At 44.3% G+C, this 18,158-nt stretch overlaps 1 protein-coding gene across 4 annotated transcripts in view; it reads left to right on the top strand.

Moving 5' to 3' along the window:
* Positions 1–18,158, top strand: part of C2H5orf22 (chromosome 2 C5orf22 homolog) — an 84,153-nt gene that overhangs the window by 29,909 nt on the left and 36,086 nt on the right. For all 4 annotated transcript variants that reach the window (XM_029590502.1, XM_029590499.1, XM_029590500.1 and 1 more), the window contains exon 4: positions 6,533–7,007. In XM_029590502.1, the coding sequence (XP_029446362.1) occupies positions 6,533–7,007 (475 nt within the window). The remainder of the gene's footprint in view (positions 1–6,532; positions 7,008–18,158) is intronic.

The raw sequence follows: 18,158 nt of genomic DNA, 5'->3' as shown, positions 1-18,158 counted from the left end.
TACTTGAGAACAGTTCCCTCCTTTTTTACCCATGGTGGTATCCTCTTTTCACTTAAATCAGTCAGAAATCCCGTCCTCCTCAAACTTGGATCCTTTGGTGCCACACAGTAAAGATTTACGGCGGTTAGACGTAAAGTGCACGTTGATGCAGTACCTGGAGGTCAGGAACGGTTTTCTGCATGTCAGATGATCTTTTTGTACTATAGAGTGGTGCCAAAAAGGGTCATAAGGCATCAAGGGCCACAATTGAAAGGTGGTTGAAAGAGGCTATTAGTTCTGCATATATCTGTCAGTGTCGCCTTGTTCCGGAGGGGCTACAGGAGCATTCTACTCGTTCTCAGGCGGCCTCCTGGGCCCAGTGTCAGCTAGTTTTGCCACAAGAGATTGGAAGTCGTTGCACACTTTCACCAGACATTATCGTTTGGATGTCCAGGCTCCAGAGGCGAGAGGCTTTGGTGAATGTGTGCTTCAAATGGAACTGTCTCAGTCCCTCCCTACTTAGGGAAGCTTTGGTTCATCCCAGGAGCCTGGACTGATCTGGATACATCGGGGAAAGGAAAATTGGTTCTTACTTGCTAATTTTCGTTCCTGTAGTATCACAAATCAGTCCAGAGTCCAACCCTCTGGAGGAAAGGGAAAGATTGGAGAGTCCGCTCGATCTGTCTCTTTTTTTCTGTTTTTACACTGAAGAATGGCAAAGATTTTGTTAGTCTTACACAGGGTTTTGTGTGGACGTGGTTTCACCTTTAAGGTTTTCCTCTTCCCACTGCTCGTTTAGGGGAGACTAGGTGGTTATTCAGGTAGATGGTTTTGCTTCTTTCATTTCTGGCTTGGGTACAGATCAATACTGAGGGACTGCAGATGGCACCTCGTGCTAACTGGCAGTGTGAGTAAAGCTTTCGCTGTCTCCATCTGCTGGAGAAGAGGCAAAACCCAGGAGTCTGGACTGATCTGTGGTTCTACAGGAACAAAAATTAGCAGGTAAGAACCAATTTTCCTTTTGGCTTAATCCCACAGCATCCAGGGGTCTGAAAACCAGGGATACTGGATCCCTCTTTCCTCCTTAGGTCTTCTTCCCCGAGTCTTCAGCCAGCACCAGGGAAGTTTTGATTTATTCTGTCTGTGGTTTGCTTTGTGGCTTGGTGAGCTGTTTTAAAAAAAAAAAAAAAAAAAGAAGAAAAGGAGCTCAAGCAAGTATTGATCCATCAGCTGGGTGGTTACACTGCAGATTTTGTTGGGGAAGAAGAGGCTGCAAGTGGTTCTGCTATCCAGAGCTGGGGGGGGGGGTCATTTTAAAAGAAGATGACTCGTGTCACAGGCAGTCCTGCATTTTATGTCTCGGAAGGCAGACCGGGTGGTAGGCACCGCATGTACTGCTCTAATGGCACCTCTCGCTGAGCGCAGGAAATACTTTCTGGCCAGTGGCTGTAGCTGCACACGGCTTAACTCTGCTGTCCTTTGTAGTGATTGTGCTGCAGGAGGGGAGGGACTCTCCACGAGAGCAGCAGGCAACAGGAGAACCACCCGAATGCAAGGGCCTGTCACAGGTTGCTCCAAGGGGAGATTTTAACATGGCAGGCAGGAAGGCTGCACGTGGCAGAGACAAGCAGCTTCGCGGGAGCCTAGAGACTACCTTCCCCACTGTTTCTGGCAGTGGAAGCTGAGGAGGAAGGACTGTCAGGGGAGGCTGCGCCAGACAACAGAGGCAGCGAGGTGGAAGTATTTTCCACAGATTTTATTTTGCTTCTGGAGAGAAACAGTGGTAAAAGGCCCCTGGGTCAGAAATCGCAGCACACCTCGAAGAAGTCTAGAGGGGGACCCTGGCCAGGTGATTGGGGGACCTGCTCAATTGTTTGGATCTTTGCCATCCTGCTGGAGATGATGCATCGGAGGTGTCCGATGATTTGCAGGAGGGCCCAGGTGAATGATCTTGGGGATGACAAACGGCACTGCAGGGATGGACCATGACGGGACCAAGGATTCTGATCTGGAGGCAATTCCGATTGCAGAGGGAGATGATCCACAGGTGGTTCGGCTGTTCCACAAAGAGGAGTTGAGATCCCTCATTCCCCAGGTACTCAAGGAGCTGGGTATTAAGGTATTCCATGAGGAATCAGATAGTGAAGGGGTGGACCTGGTCCTAGATGGACCTCGAGGTCCACCGATAGCTTTTCTTCTGCCTGAGAAAGTTAAGAAACTAGTGAACAAGTAGTGGGACGCTCCGGAAGCAGGTCTTAAAGTTGCCAGGGCAATGGCGAAGTTAAATCCTTTAATGGAGGACTCTTTGAAGCTATTGATTTTGCCTAAGGCAGGGTCAGCAGCACTTAAGAAAACTTGGGACTGAAAGTTTGAAATCCCAGTTGAAGAGGATTTATTTATTTATTTATTTAAAAACTTTTATATACCGGTATTAGTATGCATACATCATACCGGTTGTTTGAGTTCTTGGCCTTAAGCCTTAGAGCAGCAATCTGTAGTAGTCTGCAGAGGGCTTGTCTGTGCTGGATCTAGAAGCATTAAGAAAAGTGCTGTATCGCTGCTGGCAATTCTATGGTCCACTTAGAAGCCAGAGTTGTATATGTGGCAGATGCACTGTATGATTTGGTCTGGACATCGGCCAGGAATATGGCCTCGGTGGTGTCCGCACGCTGGCTTCTGTGATTACAGAATTGGTCAACGGTTATGTGGTCCAAGTCACAGCTGTACAATCTTCCCTTTAAGGGAAAGCTACTATTTGGAGAGGACCTGGAACAGTTTATGAAGCATTTGCGGGAGTTGAAGGGGAACATGCTTCCAGAAGATAAGTGTCAGAAAGACTTTCCCTATTCACGCCCATTTTCAGGATATGAGAGAATTTTTTCTCAGCAAGAGTTCTTCAGCGACCTAGCAGAAGCAGGGATCAGGAAGTCAGGAGCCTTTTCAGGGTTCCCGCAGACCTCATCAGGTATGGTTCCAGTCAGGGTACTGGAATCACTAAATCCTCGCAGTGAAGCCAGGTTGGTCCACTCCCTCGTGGAAGCAGTCTGTGGGCATCTGACATGGTTTTACAAGGAATGGACCAAGATCACCTTGGACCAATGGGTCCTGGAGGTGATAAAGACAGCTACACTTTAGAATTTTCACACCCCATCAGGGAAACCTCTGTGGTCTCTCATTGCACGTCCCACAGCAAGCAAGAGTGGTTCTGGATACATTGCATCACCTTCAGAGGTTAGGCGCGATTGTTCCAGTGCCTTTGATAGAGCGGGGCTGAGGGAGGTACTCTATTTACTTCATGGTTCCCAAGAAGGAAGGTACTTTTCGGTCCATCCTCGATCTACAAAAGGTCAATGTGGCTCTGCAAGTTCTACAATTCTGTATGGAAACGTTGTAGACAGTGATAGCGAGATTCCGTCAGGGGGAGTTTCTGGCCTCATAGGATTTAACAGGCCTACCTGCACATCTCCATACATGTGGATCATCAGAAGTTTCTTAACTTTATGGTGCTGGAGCAGCATTTTCAGTTTCGGGCTCTTCCTTTTGGGTTAGTGATAGCACCGCAAACTTTCTACAAAGGTGATGGTCGTGGTGACTGCTGCGCTGAGAAAGGAAGGGGTTCTTGTTCATCCTTACCTGGACGACTGGCTTATCCGAACAGAGTCGGAGGAAGAATGTCGTCAGTCTGTTTGGAGGGTACTGGAGATGTTGTGATCTCTGGGCTGAGTAGTGAACTTACCAAAGAGTCATTTAGCGCCGGCCTAGTCATTAGAATACATGGGAGTGAGATTCGTCACCCGACTGGGCAAGGTGTTTCTTACATCAGAGAGGATTCTGAAGCTGCAGTCACAGGGTGGTCCAACTACTATGAATGACCATGCCCAGGGCCTGGGATTATCTGCAGGACCTGGGATCTGTGGAGTCCAGGCTAGATTTGGTGACATGCGCCTTTGCCCACATGCGTCCACTCCAGAGGGTGCTTCTGTCTCGTTGGAATCTGTTGTTGGAAGAGTTTCATCAGCCTTTACTGCTGCAGGGGGCCTCCAGATCTAGTCTCTTGTGGTGGCTGTCTCGACCCAATTTGGAAAAGGGGGTGGATCTGGAAGTTCCGGACTGAGTGGTGGTGACCACAGATGCCAGCCTCAGGGAGTTAGGGAGCGGTCTGTCAGAGATGGATGGCCCAAGAGCTGTGATAACCAGTGGAAACATCCTTGTCTATCAATTATTTGGAAACAAGGGCAGTTTGCAGGGCATTGGTGGGGTTCCTCCCTCAAGTCTGGGGGCGAAAGTTAAGAGTGTTCTAGGACAATACAATAACTGTGGCATATAACAATCAGCAGGGCAGGACGAAGAGTTGGGGTGTGACTCTAGAGGCCTAGGAATTGTTTGTCTGGAGGGGATTGTGGCATCATATGTGGCCGGAGTGGACAATGTCCAGGCAGATTATCTCAGCAGGCAGCAATTGGGATCTAGGAGAATGGGCGTTGTCATTGGAGGCCTGGAATCTCATTCAAGCCAGGTGGGGTGGTCCCCAGGTGGATCTGATGGCGTCACACAGCAATGCTAAAGCAACGTGGTTCTTCAGTCGGAGAAGAGAGATAGGGGCTGAAGGGATCAACACTCTGTTTCTTCCGTGGCCAACAGGAATTCTGTTTGTGTTTTCTCCATGGCCTCTCTTAGATTGAGTGTTGCAGTACATAGAGCGACATCCAGGTAGGGTAGTGTTGGTAGTGCCAGAGTGGTCATGACATCTGTGGTTTCCAGATCTGATTCGTCTCACCATAGTCAGACCCATCAGTTTGGCTCATCTACAAGGCCTGCTCAGGCAATGACCTATATTTTGGATCAGGCGGATCTCTTTTGTCTCTCAGCTTGACTTTTGAGAGGAGAAACTTAAGATCAAAAGGGTACTCTGGGTCGGTTATTGCCACATTGCTTCAGGCTCTGAGACCATTCAGTTTGCTGGTTTATGTCAGAGTATGGAGTGTGTTTGAGTCCTGGTGCATTGAAGAGGGCCTGGATCCATTGCGGGTGGTATTCCACACATCTTGGCCTTTTAGCAAAGGGTCTGGCCTATAATTCATTTTGAGTACAGGTGGTGACCTTGGGATGCCTTCAGGAGAAGTTGCAGGGAAAGTCTTCTCATCTGGGTATCATACGCTTTCTCATGGGGGGGCAAGCATTTGTGACCACCAGTGCGAAGAATGTCTCTCTCATGGAACCTTAAATTGGTGTTACAAGGTCTTTGTAGTTCTCCGTTTGAGCCTTTTGTGGTTTTTTTCTAGTGCCAGTTTGTTCGGCCAGAAGGATTTCAGAGCATCAGGCTTGTCCTGTAGGTGACCATTCCTGTGCATTTCGTAGGAAGGCGTTTCTTTGTGTACAGTATCTTGTTTTTGCCGAAGGCTGTTTTTGTTCCACCTTAACAAGACTGTGGAGTTGCTGGGATTTTCAAATTTCCCTACAGAGGGAGCGCATGCGAGGAACTTCACTTATTGGATGTTCGTCGTTCTCTGATGTGTTATTTTAAGGTTTCAAATAGTTTGTCGGTCAGATCATATATCTGTCTTGTTCATGGGTGCAAAGGAGGGAGCTAAGGTGTCTAAAGCCATTATTGCTCGTTGGTTAAAGTAGACTATTTTTTCAGCCTATCTCTGTAAAGGTCAGACAGTCCCGGAAGGATTGCGGGTGCATTCTACTAGAGTACTAGCGGCCTTTTGGGCGGAGTGTCAGTTGGTGTCGCCACAGGAGATCTGTAGAGTGGTGACATGCTCTTCCCTTCACACTTTCACCAGGCATTGCAAGTTGGATGTGCGGGCATCAGAGAAGGCGAGTTTCATTGAGTGTCCTGTGAGCGGGTCTTTCGGGTTCCTGCCCAGTGTAGGGTGAGCTTGGGTACATCCCACTTGTCTGGACTGATCAGGAGTAAGAACAGGAAAGGAAAATTGGTTCTTACCTGCTAATTTTCGTTCCTTGAATACCACAGATCAGTCCAGAGACCCATCTCATTGATTCAAAAAGACTGAAATGTTTTGATATAGATCTTTAATGCAGAACTTAATTTTGTGTATAGTTGAACCTTTGGGGTTTTCGAGTCCCTTTGGATGTGAGGTCTCCAGTTCAGGGGGATCTAATTCAAGGTTCTATGTTCAACCTAGGAGGGGAAGTTGTTAGAGTTGTGAATGTTGCTGTACATTGGCTTGGGTACAGGTCAATACTGAGTGAGTATAGGAGGAACTCTCGGTTATGTAGCAGTGCCTGAAAAGTATTTTTAGGTATCTGCCTCCATCTGCTGGTAGGGATGCAAAACCCACTTGAATGGACTGATCTGTGCTATTCCAGGAATGAAAATTAGCCAATAGGAACCAATTTGCCTTTCTCCTGTTTTCCTACATCTTTGCTGCTAATGCCTGACACATACTGCCTTCTTGTTGAGGCCATCTTTATATTCATAACAAAATGCCTTGTCTCTTTATTGTATGTAATAGCCAAGTTTAATTGAAGACAGTGGATGTTATTCCTAAACGGTTATATTTATATCACGTCTTATCCAATCTAGGGTAACAAGTACAGATGATTACTTTCTAAGTGATGGGCTCTATGTTCCTGAAAATCAGCTCGTGAACAGAAAGCCTTTACATCTGAATGTGATTACGGTGACCCCCTTTGAAGACCCGCACAGTCCAAATACAGGAAATGGGGAGTCCACTGCTAAGAAACTGAGACTGGAGCAGAATTCAGCTTCTGCATTGCACACTAAAGACGCCACGTCCCCGGAGAGACATTGTATTCCCTCCCGTGAAGACATGGACTTGGGGGGCGAAATGTCAAAAGCAAGGACGGGTTCACCAGACCAGATGGAAGCTTGCAGAGAATCTGCTACGTTGTGTTCCCCTGAAGGTCAGAGACATGAAGGTGCAGAGGAACTTATCCAGGATGTTCTACAAGTTCTGCAGAAGGGCGATGCCTACGTTCTAGACATTGACTTAGATTTCTTTTCGGTTAAGAATCCTTTCAAAGAAATGTACACCCAGGTAAAACTAAATCTATATATGTATATACTAAACTGAAATGAAAATGCCCTTGAATGCTGGACATAATGTTCACATTTGATGCAGATTGTAGGGCAGCGCTTATTCACCATTGCAGAGATCATCCTATAGACCCAAAACTGTGGGAACAAAATCATTTAGAAGATGGGGTATGTTACTCCAAGGTACCAGCCAAATGCTCTCCACCACGTAGCTCCAGAGATGTAAGATCCATCCTTTAATTGCGGAGATGTAGTATATATATATATTTTAATATTATGTGTGAGCAGTATACTTTTTAGCCCTTCAATTGGCCACAGTCATCTGCCTCCTTTGTGTGCCTGGTTTATAGGGTGAGTCTTTCGGTGTCTTGGTCAAATTTACTACTGCTGCTGCTGATTATTGCATACTTTTCCTGTTTGATTCTATATTGCACAAAACTACAAAAATAAGTCCAGATTAAAAATGTAATTCCTTATTGTCCATGCCAGACCAGTCCAAACAAGTGAGTTATGTCCCACGTGCCGACAGATGGAGACCGAGAAAGTAAGATCAAAGCTGGCTTCGTTTTCCCTATAGGGGTCTGGTGCTACTTTCAGCACTTCCATATTTCTCTGTCTCCAGCAGATTGTGTAGATGTGTGAACTGGTGCTGCAGCTATATGTAGGCCACTTCCAGGAAGGCTTTAGACCCAGGTTACTGGGGAGGCATAGGCTGAATCTTGGGGGGGCGCGCTCTGAGTGTTGATCCTTGTGAGACTAATTCTCCCTTCCACCTTGGAAATTCTCAGGTGGATCTGATTTCCTGCACCAATGGGTCAAGCGCCAGGTCATTTTTTTCCTTGGTGGATCTGGCAGCAGGAGCTACTGACCGTGCACCCTCCCTCTATTCTGCAAAAGCAAGAGGGAGGCAGTAGTTTTTTACAAAAAAAAAATGTTTGCAGCACAGCTTTTTCCTTGGACTGCCTCCCTATGGTGGTGGTGTGCCAGATTTGGACTCGGTAAGGGGTCTGAGATCTCTCTCCCCTCTCGCTGACGCTGCTGACTTTCAGTATTGCTGTAAAAAGAGGGAGGCACGACGTTGCATCCAAGTTACAGTGAATGCATTCTGCCAGGCTTATGAGTAGGCAGGGATTGGGCGGGTGTGAACTGCAGCAGGTCAGCACCCTGCCAAGATGGGAGCAACCCTTAGATTTGAGGAAGAGAAGGTAAGATAAATAGCCTTCTAGGCCAGTGATTCTCCCTGGGCCTAAGTGGCTTAAAGGAGAGTGAGAGTGGGGCAGTGAGAGGATGTGGAATACTCCCCTGAAGGGGAAGACATTTCTTCTGTTTCATGCAGAAGAGCTGTTCTCCTTAATTTCTCATTCCTTGAATGTGCAAAAAATTTCTGAGGGAGCAATGGAGGAAATTCCGAAATCTTAGATCCCATTTTGACTAGTACCCGGAAGCTAGTGAGGGTTTTCTGTTGCTTAGGTGAGACAAGGATTTTTTGGTTATTTTAGAATGGAATTCTCCTAAAGCCAGTTTTAAAGGGGTTTGCTCACTGAAAAAAAAATAGGCAAGACTGTCTTTCCTTATCTCCCAAGAAACAGGAGTCCTAAGTTTTCCTGAGTTAGATGCACTAGCTTGTGTGATGTTAATCACGATTCTTGTGGAGGGTGGAGCGAGATTCTAAGATACCCAGGATGGAAAAGAATAGAGGCAGTTCTCAAGCAGGCCTGAGATGGCTAGTATATTTCTTCAGATGGCAGCGTGTAATTGAGTTGTAACTAGAGCAAGTTTACGCTTGTCTCTTCCTATGCAGGAGGCTTTGCAGGAAAGCAGTTTCAAATTTGGAGAATGCAGCGCAGCTGGAACCGAAGGGCTGGATACATCTTTGATTAGTTCATACCTCACTAGGAGCATGGCTTCTTAATATAGTGACCAGATATTTGTGTGTCTGCAGAGTTGGTCTGCGGATTCATCTTCTGTGAGTCAGCTGACCAAGTGTCCCGTCTTGATCAGACTTCTATTCGGTGAGGACCTAGAGAAGAGGGTCACAGCCTGGGGAAAATCTAAAGTTCTCAGGCTCCCAGAGGATAAACAGCAAGCAGCATCCTGTCAGTTGCCTTCTGGAAACCTTTGCGGTGACAGAGGTCTGGGTCATGTGGTAGATTTCAGTCCTTTTGAAGCTCCGAGAAAGCAAAATGCTGAGAGTTTGTAAAGTACACGACTTCCATGAGCTCCCAGTGAAGGAGTAGGGGACCAGTCTCTGGAGCAAAGAATAAGTGGTCGGTTATCCAGATATTTGCCCAAATTATAACAGACCAGTGGGTCTTATGCCATTTAGGGTGGCTGTACCTTAGAGCTTGCCTGTCAGTACTCAGATACTTTTATGCTTTCTTCTTGTCTTTCCTCTCTGATGCAAGAGGCATTTCAGGTTGAACTCAATTGCCGGCTGGACATCAGAGCAGTAGTTTTGGTGCCTCTGGCACAATGGGATTGATGGTGGTATTCCATCTATTAAGTGGTTTTCAAAAGAAAAAAGGAATCTTTCAACTTATTTTGGATCTGACAGAAATCAACAAAGTTTCTCACTTCAGAACAGGGTCCTCTATCAGTTATGGAGACCTCTAGATCTGTTTTAGTAGAGCCATTAGGTGGTTCAGAGACTAAACTTCTGTCTCTCACCTTTGCCACACCACTGATTCAAGACAAGTTCCAGCTCTTTTAACGGTGCGACCAGACAAAGTTTTTAGCAGCCATGAGTTTGACAGAAACTTATCAGCATATTCTCTTATGAGAGGGCTTTCAGACGTTTCTCCTTTTCTCTGTGCTGTCATTTTTAATTTCAGGTCTTCTCTTTTGGTTGACCACTGCCCCCAGAATTTTCTTACAGTGAGAAGCTCTCCTGGTTCAGCCTTATCTAACCTGATTGATTAGTCAAGTCAGTCAACCCAGGAGAATGACTTGGCTACCAATGAGGTTTAGTTCAGGGGTGGACAACTCCAGTCCTCAAGAGCCACAAACAGGCCAGGTTTTTGGGATAACCACAATGCATATGCATGAGATAGATTTGCATGTACTGCCTCCATTGTATGCAAATCTATTATATGCATATGCATTGTGGATATCCCGAAAACCAAGCCTGTTTGTGGCTCTTGAGGACCGAAGTTGGCCTCCCCTGGTTTGATTGATCTGGAGGCTGATTGTGACACTATTTAAGGCCAAGTGTTGTTGATGGTACAGAGGCTGTAAGCATAGTTGCATTCTTTGAGGCACACAAGGAGGTCCTCTGTATGGAGTTATCTTCATATGTGGAAGTCCATGGCGGCAACCTTGTTGCTAGTTCAGTGGGTGAGTTCTCTCATGGGGTACTTGCAGAGAGCCCTGCTTCCATGTGACATCCGTAGACACAAAACTATGCAATCAGGTTTTCTATCCCAGATTAGGTAGGAGTAGGTTTCAACTGGAGCTGCCTACTTAAATGGTACATAAGAATGTAAGAACATAAGATAACCTAAACGGAACTAATTCATCATGATTTACTATTGATGTTATGTTAACTTATAATGTGAATGTCAAATGTCTGATACTGTGTGGACCTATAGTGTGAATGCCACATGTTCTGATGTTATGTGGACCTTTAATGTGAATGTTGATTTTGTAAATAGTTGTGATCTTTATTTTGCAATGACGGTATATAAAATGCTTAAATAAAATAAATAAAAGATTAGCCATCCTGGGTCAGACCAAGTTGCATCAAGCACAGTATCCTGTTTCCAACAGTGACCGGTCCAGATCACAAGTACCTGGCAGGATCTCAAAAGATAGATTCCATGCTGCTTATCCCAGGGTTAAGCAGTAGATTTCCCCCAAGTCCACTTTAATAATGGTTTATGGACTTTTCCTCCAGGAACTTGTCCAAACCTTTTTTAAAATGCAGCTAAACGAACAGCTTCCACCACATGCTCTGCAATGAATTCCAGATCTTAATTATGCATTGAGGAAAAACATATTTTCTTCTGTTTGTTTTAAATGTACTATTTAGTAACCTAATTGCATGTCTTCTAGTCTTTGTACTTTTTGTATGAGTAAATAACCGATTTGTGTTCACTCATTGCATTCCGCTCATTATTTTATAGACCTCTATCATATCTCCCCTCAGCTGTCTCTTCTCAAAGCTGAAGAGCCCTGATCTCTTGAGACTTTCCTCCTAGGGGAATCGTTCCATTCCCTTTATCATTGTGGTCACCCTTCTATGTACCTTTTTTTTTTTTATTTCTGCTATATCTTTTTTTGAGATGCAGTGACCAGAATTGCACACAATACTCAAGATGCAGTTACACCTTGGAGTGATACAGCTTCCTTATGATATTTTTTATTTTATTCTCAATTTGCTTTTCTTGGCTGCTGCCATGCACCGAGCAGAGGATTTCAACATATTATCCACAATGATGCCTAGATTCTTTTCCTGGGTGGTGAGTCCCAATGTGTGGTACCTTGCATTGTGTAGCTATAATTTGGGATGCTCTTCCCTATGTGCATCACTTTGCACCAGTCCACATTAAATATCGTCTGCCATTTGGATGCCCAGTCTTCCAATGACCTCTTGCAATTTTCAACAATCCTCTTGTGATTTAACAGCTTTAAATAATAATATTTCATCTGCAAATTTGAACCCTTCACTCATTTTTCCCATTTCCAGATCATTTATAAATATATAAAAAGCAGTGTTCCCAGAACAGATCCCTGGAGTACTCCACTAGCCACCTTTCTCCATTAGCCTAACTCTGTTTTCTTTATTTTAACCACTTCCCAATCCACAAGAGGATATTAACTCCTAGCCCTTGACGATTTAATTTCCTCAGAATTTTCTTATGAGAAACTTTGTCAAAAGCTTTCTGGAAATCCAGATACACTATATTAACTGGCTCACCTTTATCTACCTGTTTCTTTACGTCTTCATAAAATTGTAGCATATTGGTGAGGCAATACTTCTCTTAGCTAAATCCATGTTGGTTTTGTTCCATTAAACTATGATTATCTACAGCATATGTTCAGTAATTTTGTTCTTTATGATAGATTCTCCCATTTTGCCCAGTACTCATGTGAGGTTCATTGGTCTGTCGTTTCCTAGATCACCCCTGGAACCTTTTTTAAAAATTGATGTTATGTTGGCAACCCTTCAATCTTCAGGTATTGTAGACTATTTTAATGATAGTTTACAAATTACAAATAGTAGGTATGCAGTTTCATTTTTCAGATCTTTCAGTACTCTGGGATGTATGCCATCAGATCTAGGTGATTTGCCAATCTTTAGTTTGTCAGTTTGCCCAATTACATCTTCCACATTCACTGAGATTTGTTTCAGTTCCTCTGAATGGTCACCTTTAAATATCATTTCTAGCATGTGTTACATCTTCCTCTGTAAACACCAATGCAAATAATTAATTTAGTCTCTTGCTATGGTCTTGTCTTCCCTAAGTGAACCTTTTACCTCTTGATCATCTAACAGTCCAGTTCCCTGCACGTACCCAGATCAGTCCAGACTCCTGGGTTTTGTCTCCCTTTCAGCAGATAGAGAGAGTCTTGCTGATGCTGGCATATCACTGGTGTGCCACCTGCAGTCCGCCAGTATTTCTCTGTCTCTAGCAGATGGTGGTGGTGCAAAACCTGCAGTCTGAGGAGTATTAAAAAAAAGCAAAAAAGGGTATAGAAAGATTAGGTGAAGAGTTTCTCCCAGAAGGTTGATAGGTCCTGTAGGGCCATCCTTTCTGGTAGAGGAGTGGATGAGTGGGGGGATTGGAAGTCCTTTTCGGTCTCGGTCCTTTTCACTGCCGAGGGGGGAGATAATTGGTGGTGCCAGTTCCCTCTTCTCCCCCCCCCCCCCCCCCCCCCCCGGACGACGTGTGGAGTAAACAGCCTGCTTCAGGGAAGTGATTTCTTAGCTTTGTTGTTCTTAAAGTTTATTTTAAAAAAATTTTTAAAAAGAAGAAGAAAGGGGTTGCTTTTTGTTTTCCTTCCTTTCTGTGTGTTGGTGTTGAGCGACGATTGTTGGTGTGGAACAGCGGTTTGCAGGCTGTTCGACAAGGACCTGCTCGCCATTCCTAATCCTCCTTTTACCGGCGGTCATTTGTACACGAGCAGCTCAATAGCAGCCGTGCCGCGCGGCAGTCTGTGCACAGCTTGTGGAGAGGCACGCCAGAGTCTCTTGCACGATGGAACTTGCTCCCGATGCCTCTCTGGGGGAGAGGGTAGTTCGGGGAGACCATAGAAAGCTTTGGGCAGGCATTGGATGTCTGCGGAGACTGTGGGAAGTGCCGATGCAGCTGAGGACCCTTCCTTGTTTCAGCGGGAAAGGCGGCCATTTTAGCTTCTTTTGCTGCTTCAGCTGAAAAGGCAGGAAAGGAAGGGAGCCCTTCCTCCATCGCTGTCTCTGGCCAACAGGAGGCTCGCAGAGGCCTGGGGCTTCCGGGAACCTCTGTCTGAGGAGGATGAAGGCCTCCAGGGTCAAGATTCAGACAATCTGGCTGAATATTCCCCAGATTTTGTGCTGCTTTTTACATAAGGTGTATCTTGCCAGGAAGGCCGATATGCTGCCCTTCAAGGCCCGAGGGGGTCACAGGAACCTTGCCCTATTAAGAGATCCAGAAGATCACAGGATAGGGAGGCGACCAGGATTTGGTGAGTCCTGGATCAGGGCTCTCATTGAGTGGATGCAGATGAGCCTTCAGAAGACTCGGAAGTTGGAAACCTGCGGGCAGAGGATCCTCCACTGATAGACCCATCTCCAGACCCTCAGGATCTGGATGAGTAGCGGATCAGCCCTCTACGGTGGAAAGGTGGTTTGCCTATTCTATAGAGAAGAAGTGGGGCCCCTAATGCCATACATTCTTAAGGAACTGGGAATCAAGAACTGAGAGATGAATCTGATCATGAAGAAATAGACCCAGACATTGTAGGGCTTAAGAGGTCCAGTGAAAGCTTTTCTGTTTCACAAATCCGTAAAGAAGCTGGTGTTCTGGGAGTGGGAATCTCCAGACACAGGTTTGAAGGTTGGCAGAGCTATGGAAAAATGATATCCGTTGCCGTGTGTGTGTGTGTGTGTGTGTGTGTGTGTGTAGCCCATGAAAGATGCAAGATGTTGATAACATGGAATAGACTTAGTTTTTGGGGACTTGACAGGTTCTTATGGCCTGGATTGGCCACTGTTGGAAACCGGATGCTGGGCTTCATGGACCCTTGGTCTGACCCAGTATGGCATTTTCTTAAGAGTCCTGAGAGCTATTGTGGCTTCCTCCCACCTGGTCTGGGTGGAGATTTGTTGCATCCCACATGTTTGAACTGGTCATGCAATGATGATAAGATGAAATTTAAACTTACCTTTTAATTTTCTTTTCTTTAGTCCTGCCAGACCAGTCCAGAACATACCCAGGAAAGCCACAACAATCAAGGGCTCTGTCTAGCAAGTTCAGAAAATTAACAAGTGCATTGTTTCTCACTCTGAAGGTAGTTGGCCTAATCATGACCTTGGTGTAAGGATTAACTAATTCTTGGGTTAATGACACTGCAACAGGTTTTGTTTGTGGTGGCAATTTGGAAACCAAAACCTGCAATTGCGTTCAGTTGTCTTAGCTTTGGCATTGGAAACTGAAAAGCTGAAGGCAGCACCAGATCCCTATAGGGTTAGTGAAGTCAACTTTGAGCTTATTTTCTCTGTCTCCCTCTGCTCGTGGGAGGACATAACCCACTTGTTTGGATTGGTCTGGAAGGTCCAAAGCAAATGAAATTAATAGGTAAGTTAAAATTTCATCTTATTGGAAATGTCATGAAACTGCAGAATGAAAATCGGAGCTGCCAAGACAAAATTAGCACTTGCAATCCAGACTTTAGTTAAACTTTAATTCTCATGGGCCCGATATTCAGTGTCACTTAGCTGGATAAGTTGGGACTTATCCTGGCTAAGTGGCAGCATATCAGTATCCAGCCATGTTCAGTGACTGCTACTTGGCCAGATAACTATTTACCCAGCTACGTAGTGGGCGGGATAAGTGGTGATATTCAGACTTATCCAGCTAAGTTAGCCACATAAGTTAGACCTACTGTTGAGTAGGTGTAAAGTTAGTTGGATGAACTTAACCGGCTAACTTGAAGTTATCTGGGTGGTTCAGTGGTGCAACCGCGCTGCTGAATATCCCGGCTAAGTTAGCTGGATATGTTTATCCAGCTGGATATGTTTATCCAGCTAACTTTTCTAGCCGGATAATGTATGAATAGTCTGCGTGACTATAATAATCCCCCAAGTTGAAAGGAAAATATTTTTAAACCAAATCTTGCCATGCTCTTATTTTAAAGGTGCTTACATGGAAGAAAATAAGTTGGTAGGCTGCAGTTTATTAAAGCTGTTGCTTCCCTGCTGAATAAATACTGATGTAATGTTGTTTTTTGTTTAGAATTTGCTACTTTTTTTCACAGCACTGACTGCTGTTCCACTGACTTTGTATATGAAATGCTTTGAGACCAAGGAGTGATTACAATATTTTGGGGGAGGGATTTCCTTCTGTGATATTTATTGAGACAACCCAACCTGATTGGTGATACTTGAAACTCTACATTGTGATCATGCAATATTTTTGAACAAAGAAGTTAGAAATGTCAGTTATATAAGATTGAATAAGGTTGATTTATCCATAATTCCTGCATACTGTTGAAACCAATATAACTTTTTTCATGATATTCTTTCTCTTCTCTGATGTGCATACGAAAACAGTGAGGATGATTCACCTTTGGAGGTTTGGAAATCCACTAGGCGAATAATGGCTGAATAGTGGATTTTCCTGATGAAAGGGAGAGTTCAGCCATATTCATTTTGTTTTGGAACAGTCAAAAAAAAATTATTCAGATGAGCCTAAAAAAATGATAATTGGAAAATGCATGAAGTGGAACAACCATAGATGCTCCATTATCAGCTTCCATTCCACCTCTGGAGCCACCTACAAAGGGTTATTCACCCACCTAATTATGTAGAGATCCATATTCAGCTGCTGAGCGTATAGATAAGTTAGCTAGATACATCTATCCGGCTAACTTAACCGGGATATTCAGTGGTGTGGCAGCACTGCTGAATATACCTGGCTATTTTAAAATGTAACCGGATATATATATCCGGCTAATTTTATACCTGCCTGCAGCACGGCTGGAGTTAGCCATTTAGTTTCACTGGCTAACTCTGCTCGCCCCAGGACTGCACCCCTCGTATCCAGCTGAATTCTAGACGAATATCGCGGCTAAGCTATTTAGATGGATAACTTTTTTTCTGAATATCTACCCCGTAAGTTATATTTACCTCCACCTTGAATATATGCATTCCTGCCTGGAGAAGAGGTAAGTTCAACCAGCCTTCCTTTTGCCTGAGTAAGACTCATTGTTTCCCGTGAGAGGAAATGTGTTTTTCATTTCCTTTTTCTCCCATAGAAAATCATGGAAGTCAGCCCATGCCTCTTTCCTTTTACTCTAGCCTGTTTTGTTGAAAGGGATTAGGAAAAAGCATCAGGAAAGCCATTTAAAAGGCTTGTAATTTTAGAACAATTTATTGATGTCGTCAAAGAGACATTGCAGTATTTGTCTTATCAAAGCAGATTGGCCAGACCCTTCCTGTTCCTGTCACGCATGCATGCTGACACATTCATTTTTCCTATATGGCACTCCCCGTCTCTCAGACTTCATGTCCATTCACTTTCATACATAGATTCCCTGTACTTTTATCCAGATTCCTGCTTTTGTACTCAGCAGTCAGACTTGCACACCACTAACCCAATGGAAGAAAGGTACAGGAGACCAACATTTTAAATTAAAATAAAACTATTTTTTTGTAGCCTCTTTAGCAAATTCCCGAGTCTGGTAGCCTGTCTTGTCCAGCCAGAGAATTGCATGGTATACTGCAACTGAAAGTAGAAGAAGTTAAATTACTTGCTGTTCTTCACATTGGGCCATCATTAAACAGTCCGTACAGCACTCATGAAGAGTCAAGTTAGTACACAGGGCAATTTTCCCACCTTGTGCCTAACTTGCAGGTCCACAAGTACACGCAAGATTATTTTCAGAGGGAAACTCTGGAGCTTCCCTCTGAAAATGTGTAGCTACTGGGGAGCACTGTTCTAACGCAGGTGCACAGTATATATGGACATTTCAAAATGAACTCTCTGCTTGTATTTTTCCCTCCTCTCCTTTTCCCCTGCATGTAAAAGTATGTGGGTTCTGAGCCCTTTTGCAACCACTAGATCAGCAAGAATGAGATGTCGGAGCATACATTCTGGAAGGAGGCTTATCTGCTGGTGCCCCGGATCAGCAGCATTTCTGTGACTGCTCCTTAGTCAATCAGGAAAAATATTAAGAAATTCCCAATATTTAGTAAATATTACACTAAACCATATAACTTGGTCCAGATTCAACATTCCTGTTTATCCCGTCCTACACATGTCCAGTGTGGTTTCCTTGCCTTTTTTGATAGGAGGACTAATGTAACCCAAGTGAGTTTGCATATCAGAAAAACTATAATGGGGTTCATAAATATTGTAATAAGGCTGCTAATGCATTTCATGGTGTGGAACTAAGCCAGCCCCAATAGCTTCATTATATTTATTTATTTAGATTCAGTTCACACCTTTTCATTGGTAGCTGAAGACAAGTTGCATTCAGGTACAGTAGGTGTATGTATATTATCTATTTTGCCATTTTTTTTGGCCTGCCATGCAGCCTCTACTCAACATTTCAATCCATTTGTTTTTTATTTGCCCAGCCTTCCCAAACAGCATTCTTCCTTTCTGGCCTCAAATTATATGAATTTACCCACACAGCTCTATATCCCCTCTTTTTAAAATCCAGTAACAAAATTGTGCCTGGATTTCCATACAAGCACTCAAATTACACCTTGTTATAAAACCAGCATGTTGATACCCATCCAGTACCATGTGTGTAGTTATAGTACCATGCCACTCTTAATGTCGGGGCCTAACCTAGATAGAAATATCTGGCTAAACCATGTGTGCATGAAAGCCCTGTGTCAGCTATTATACTTTGTGAATTGACAGCTTAAACAGGCAGTTTTGCAAATACTGGACACTTAATATTTTATTTGTACTGCTGTAGTATTATTTTAGCCATTTTTTAAAAA

The sequence above is a fragment of the Rhinatrema bivittatum genome, chromosome 2 (assembly GCF_901001135.1).
Source record: "Rhinatrema bivittatum chromosome 2, aRhiBiv1.1, whole genome shotgun sequence".
Classification (NCBI taxonomy): domain Eukaryota; kingdom Metazoa; phylum Chordata; class Amphibia; order Gymnophiona; family Rhinatrematidae; genus Rhinatrema; species Rhinatrema bivittatum.
This window is presented reverse-complemented; position numbering and strand designations above follow the sequence as displayed.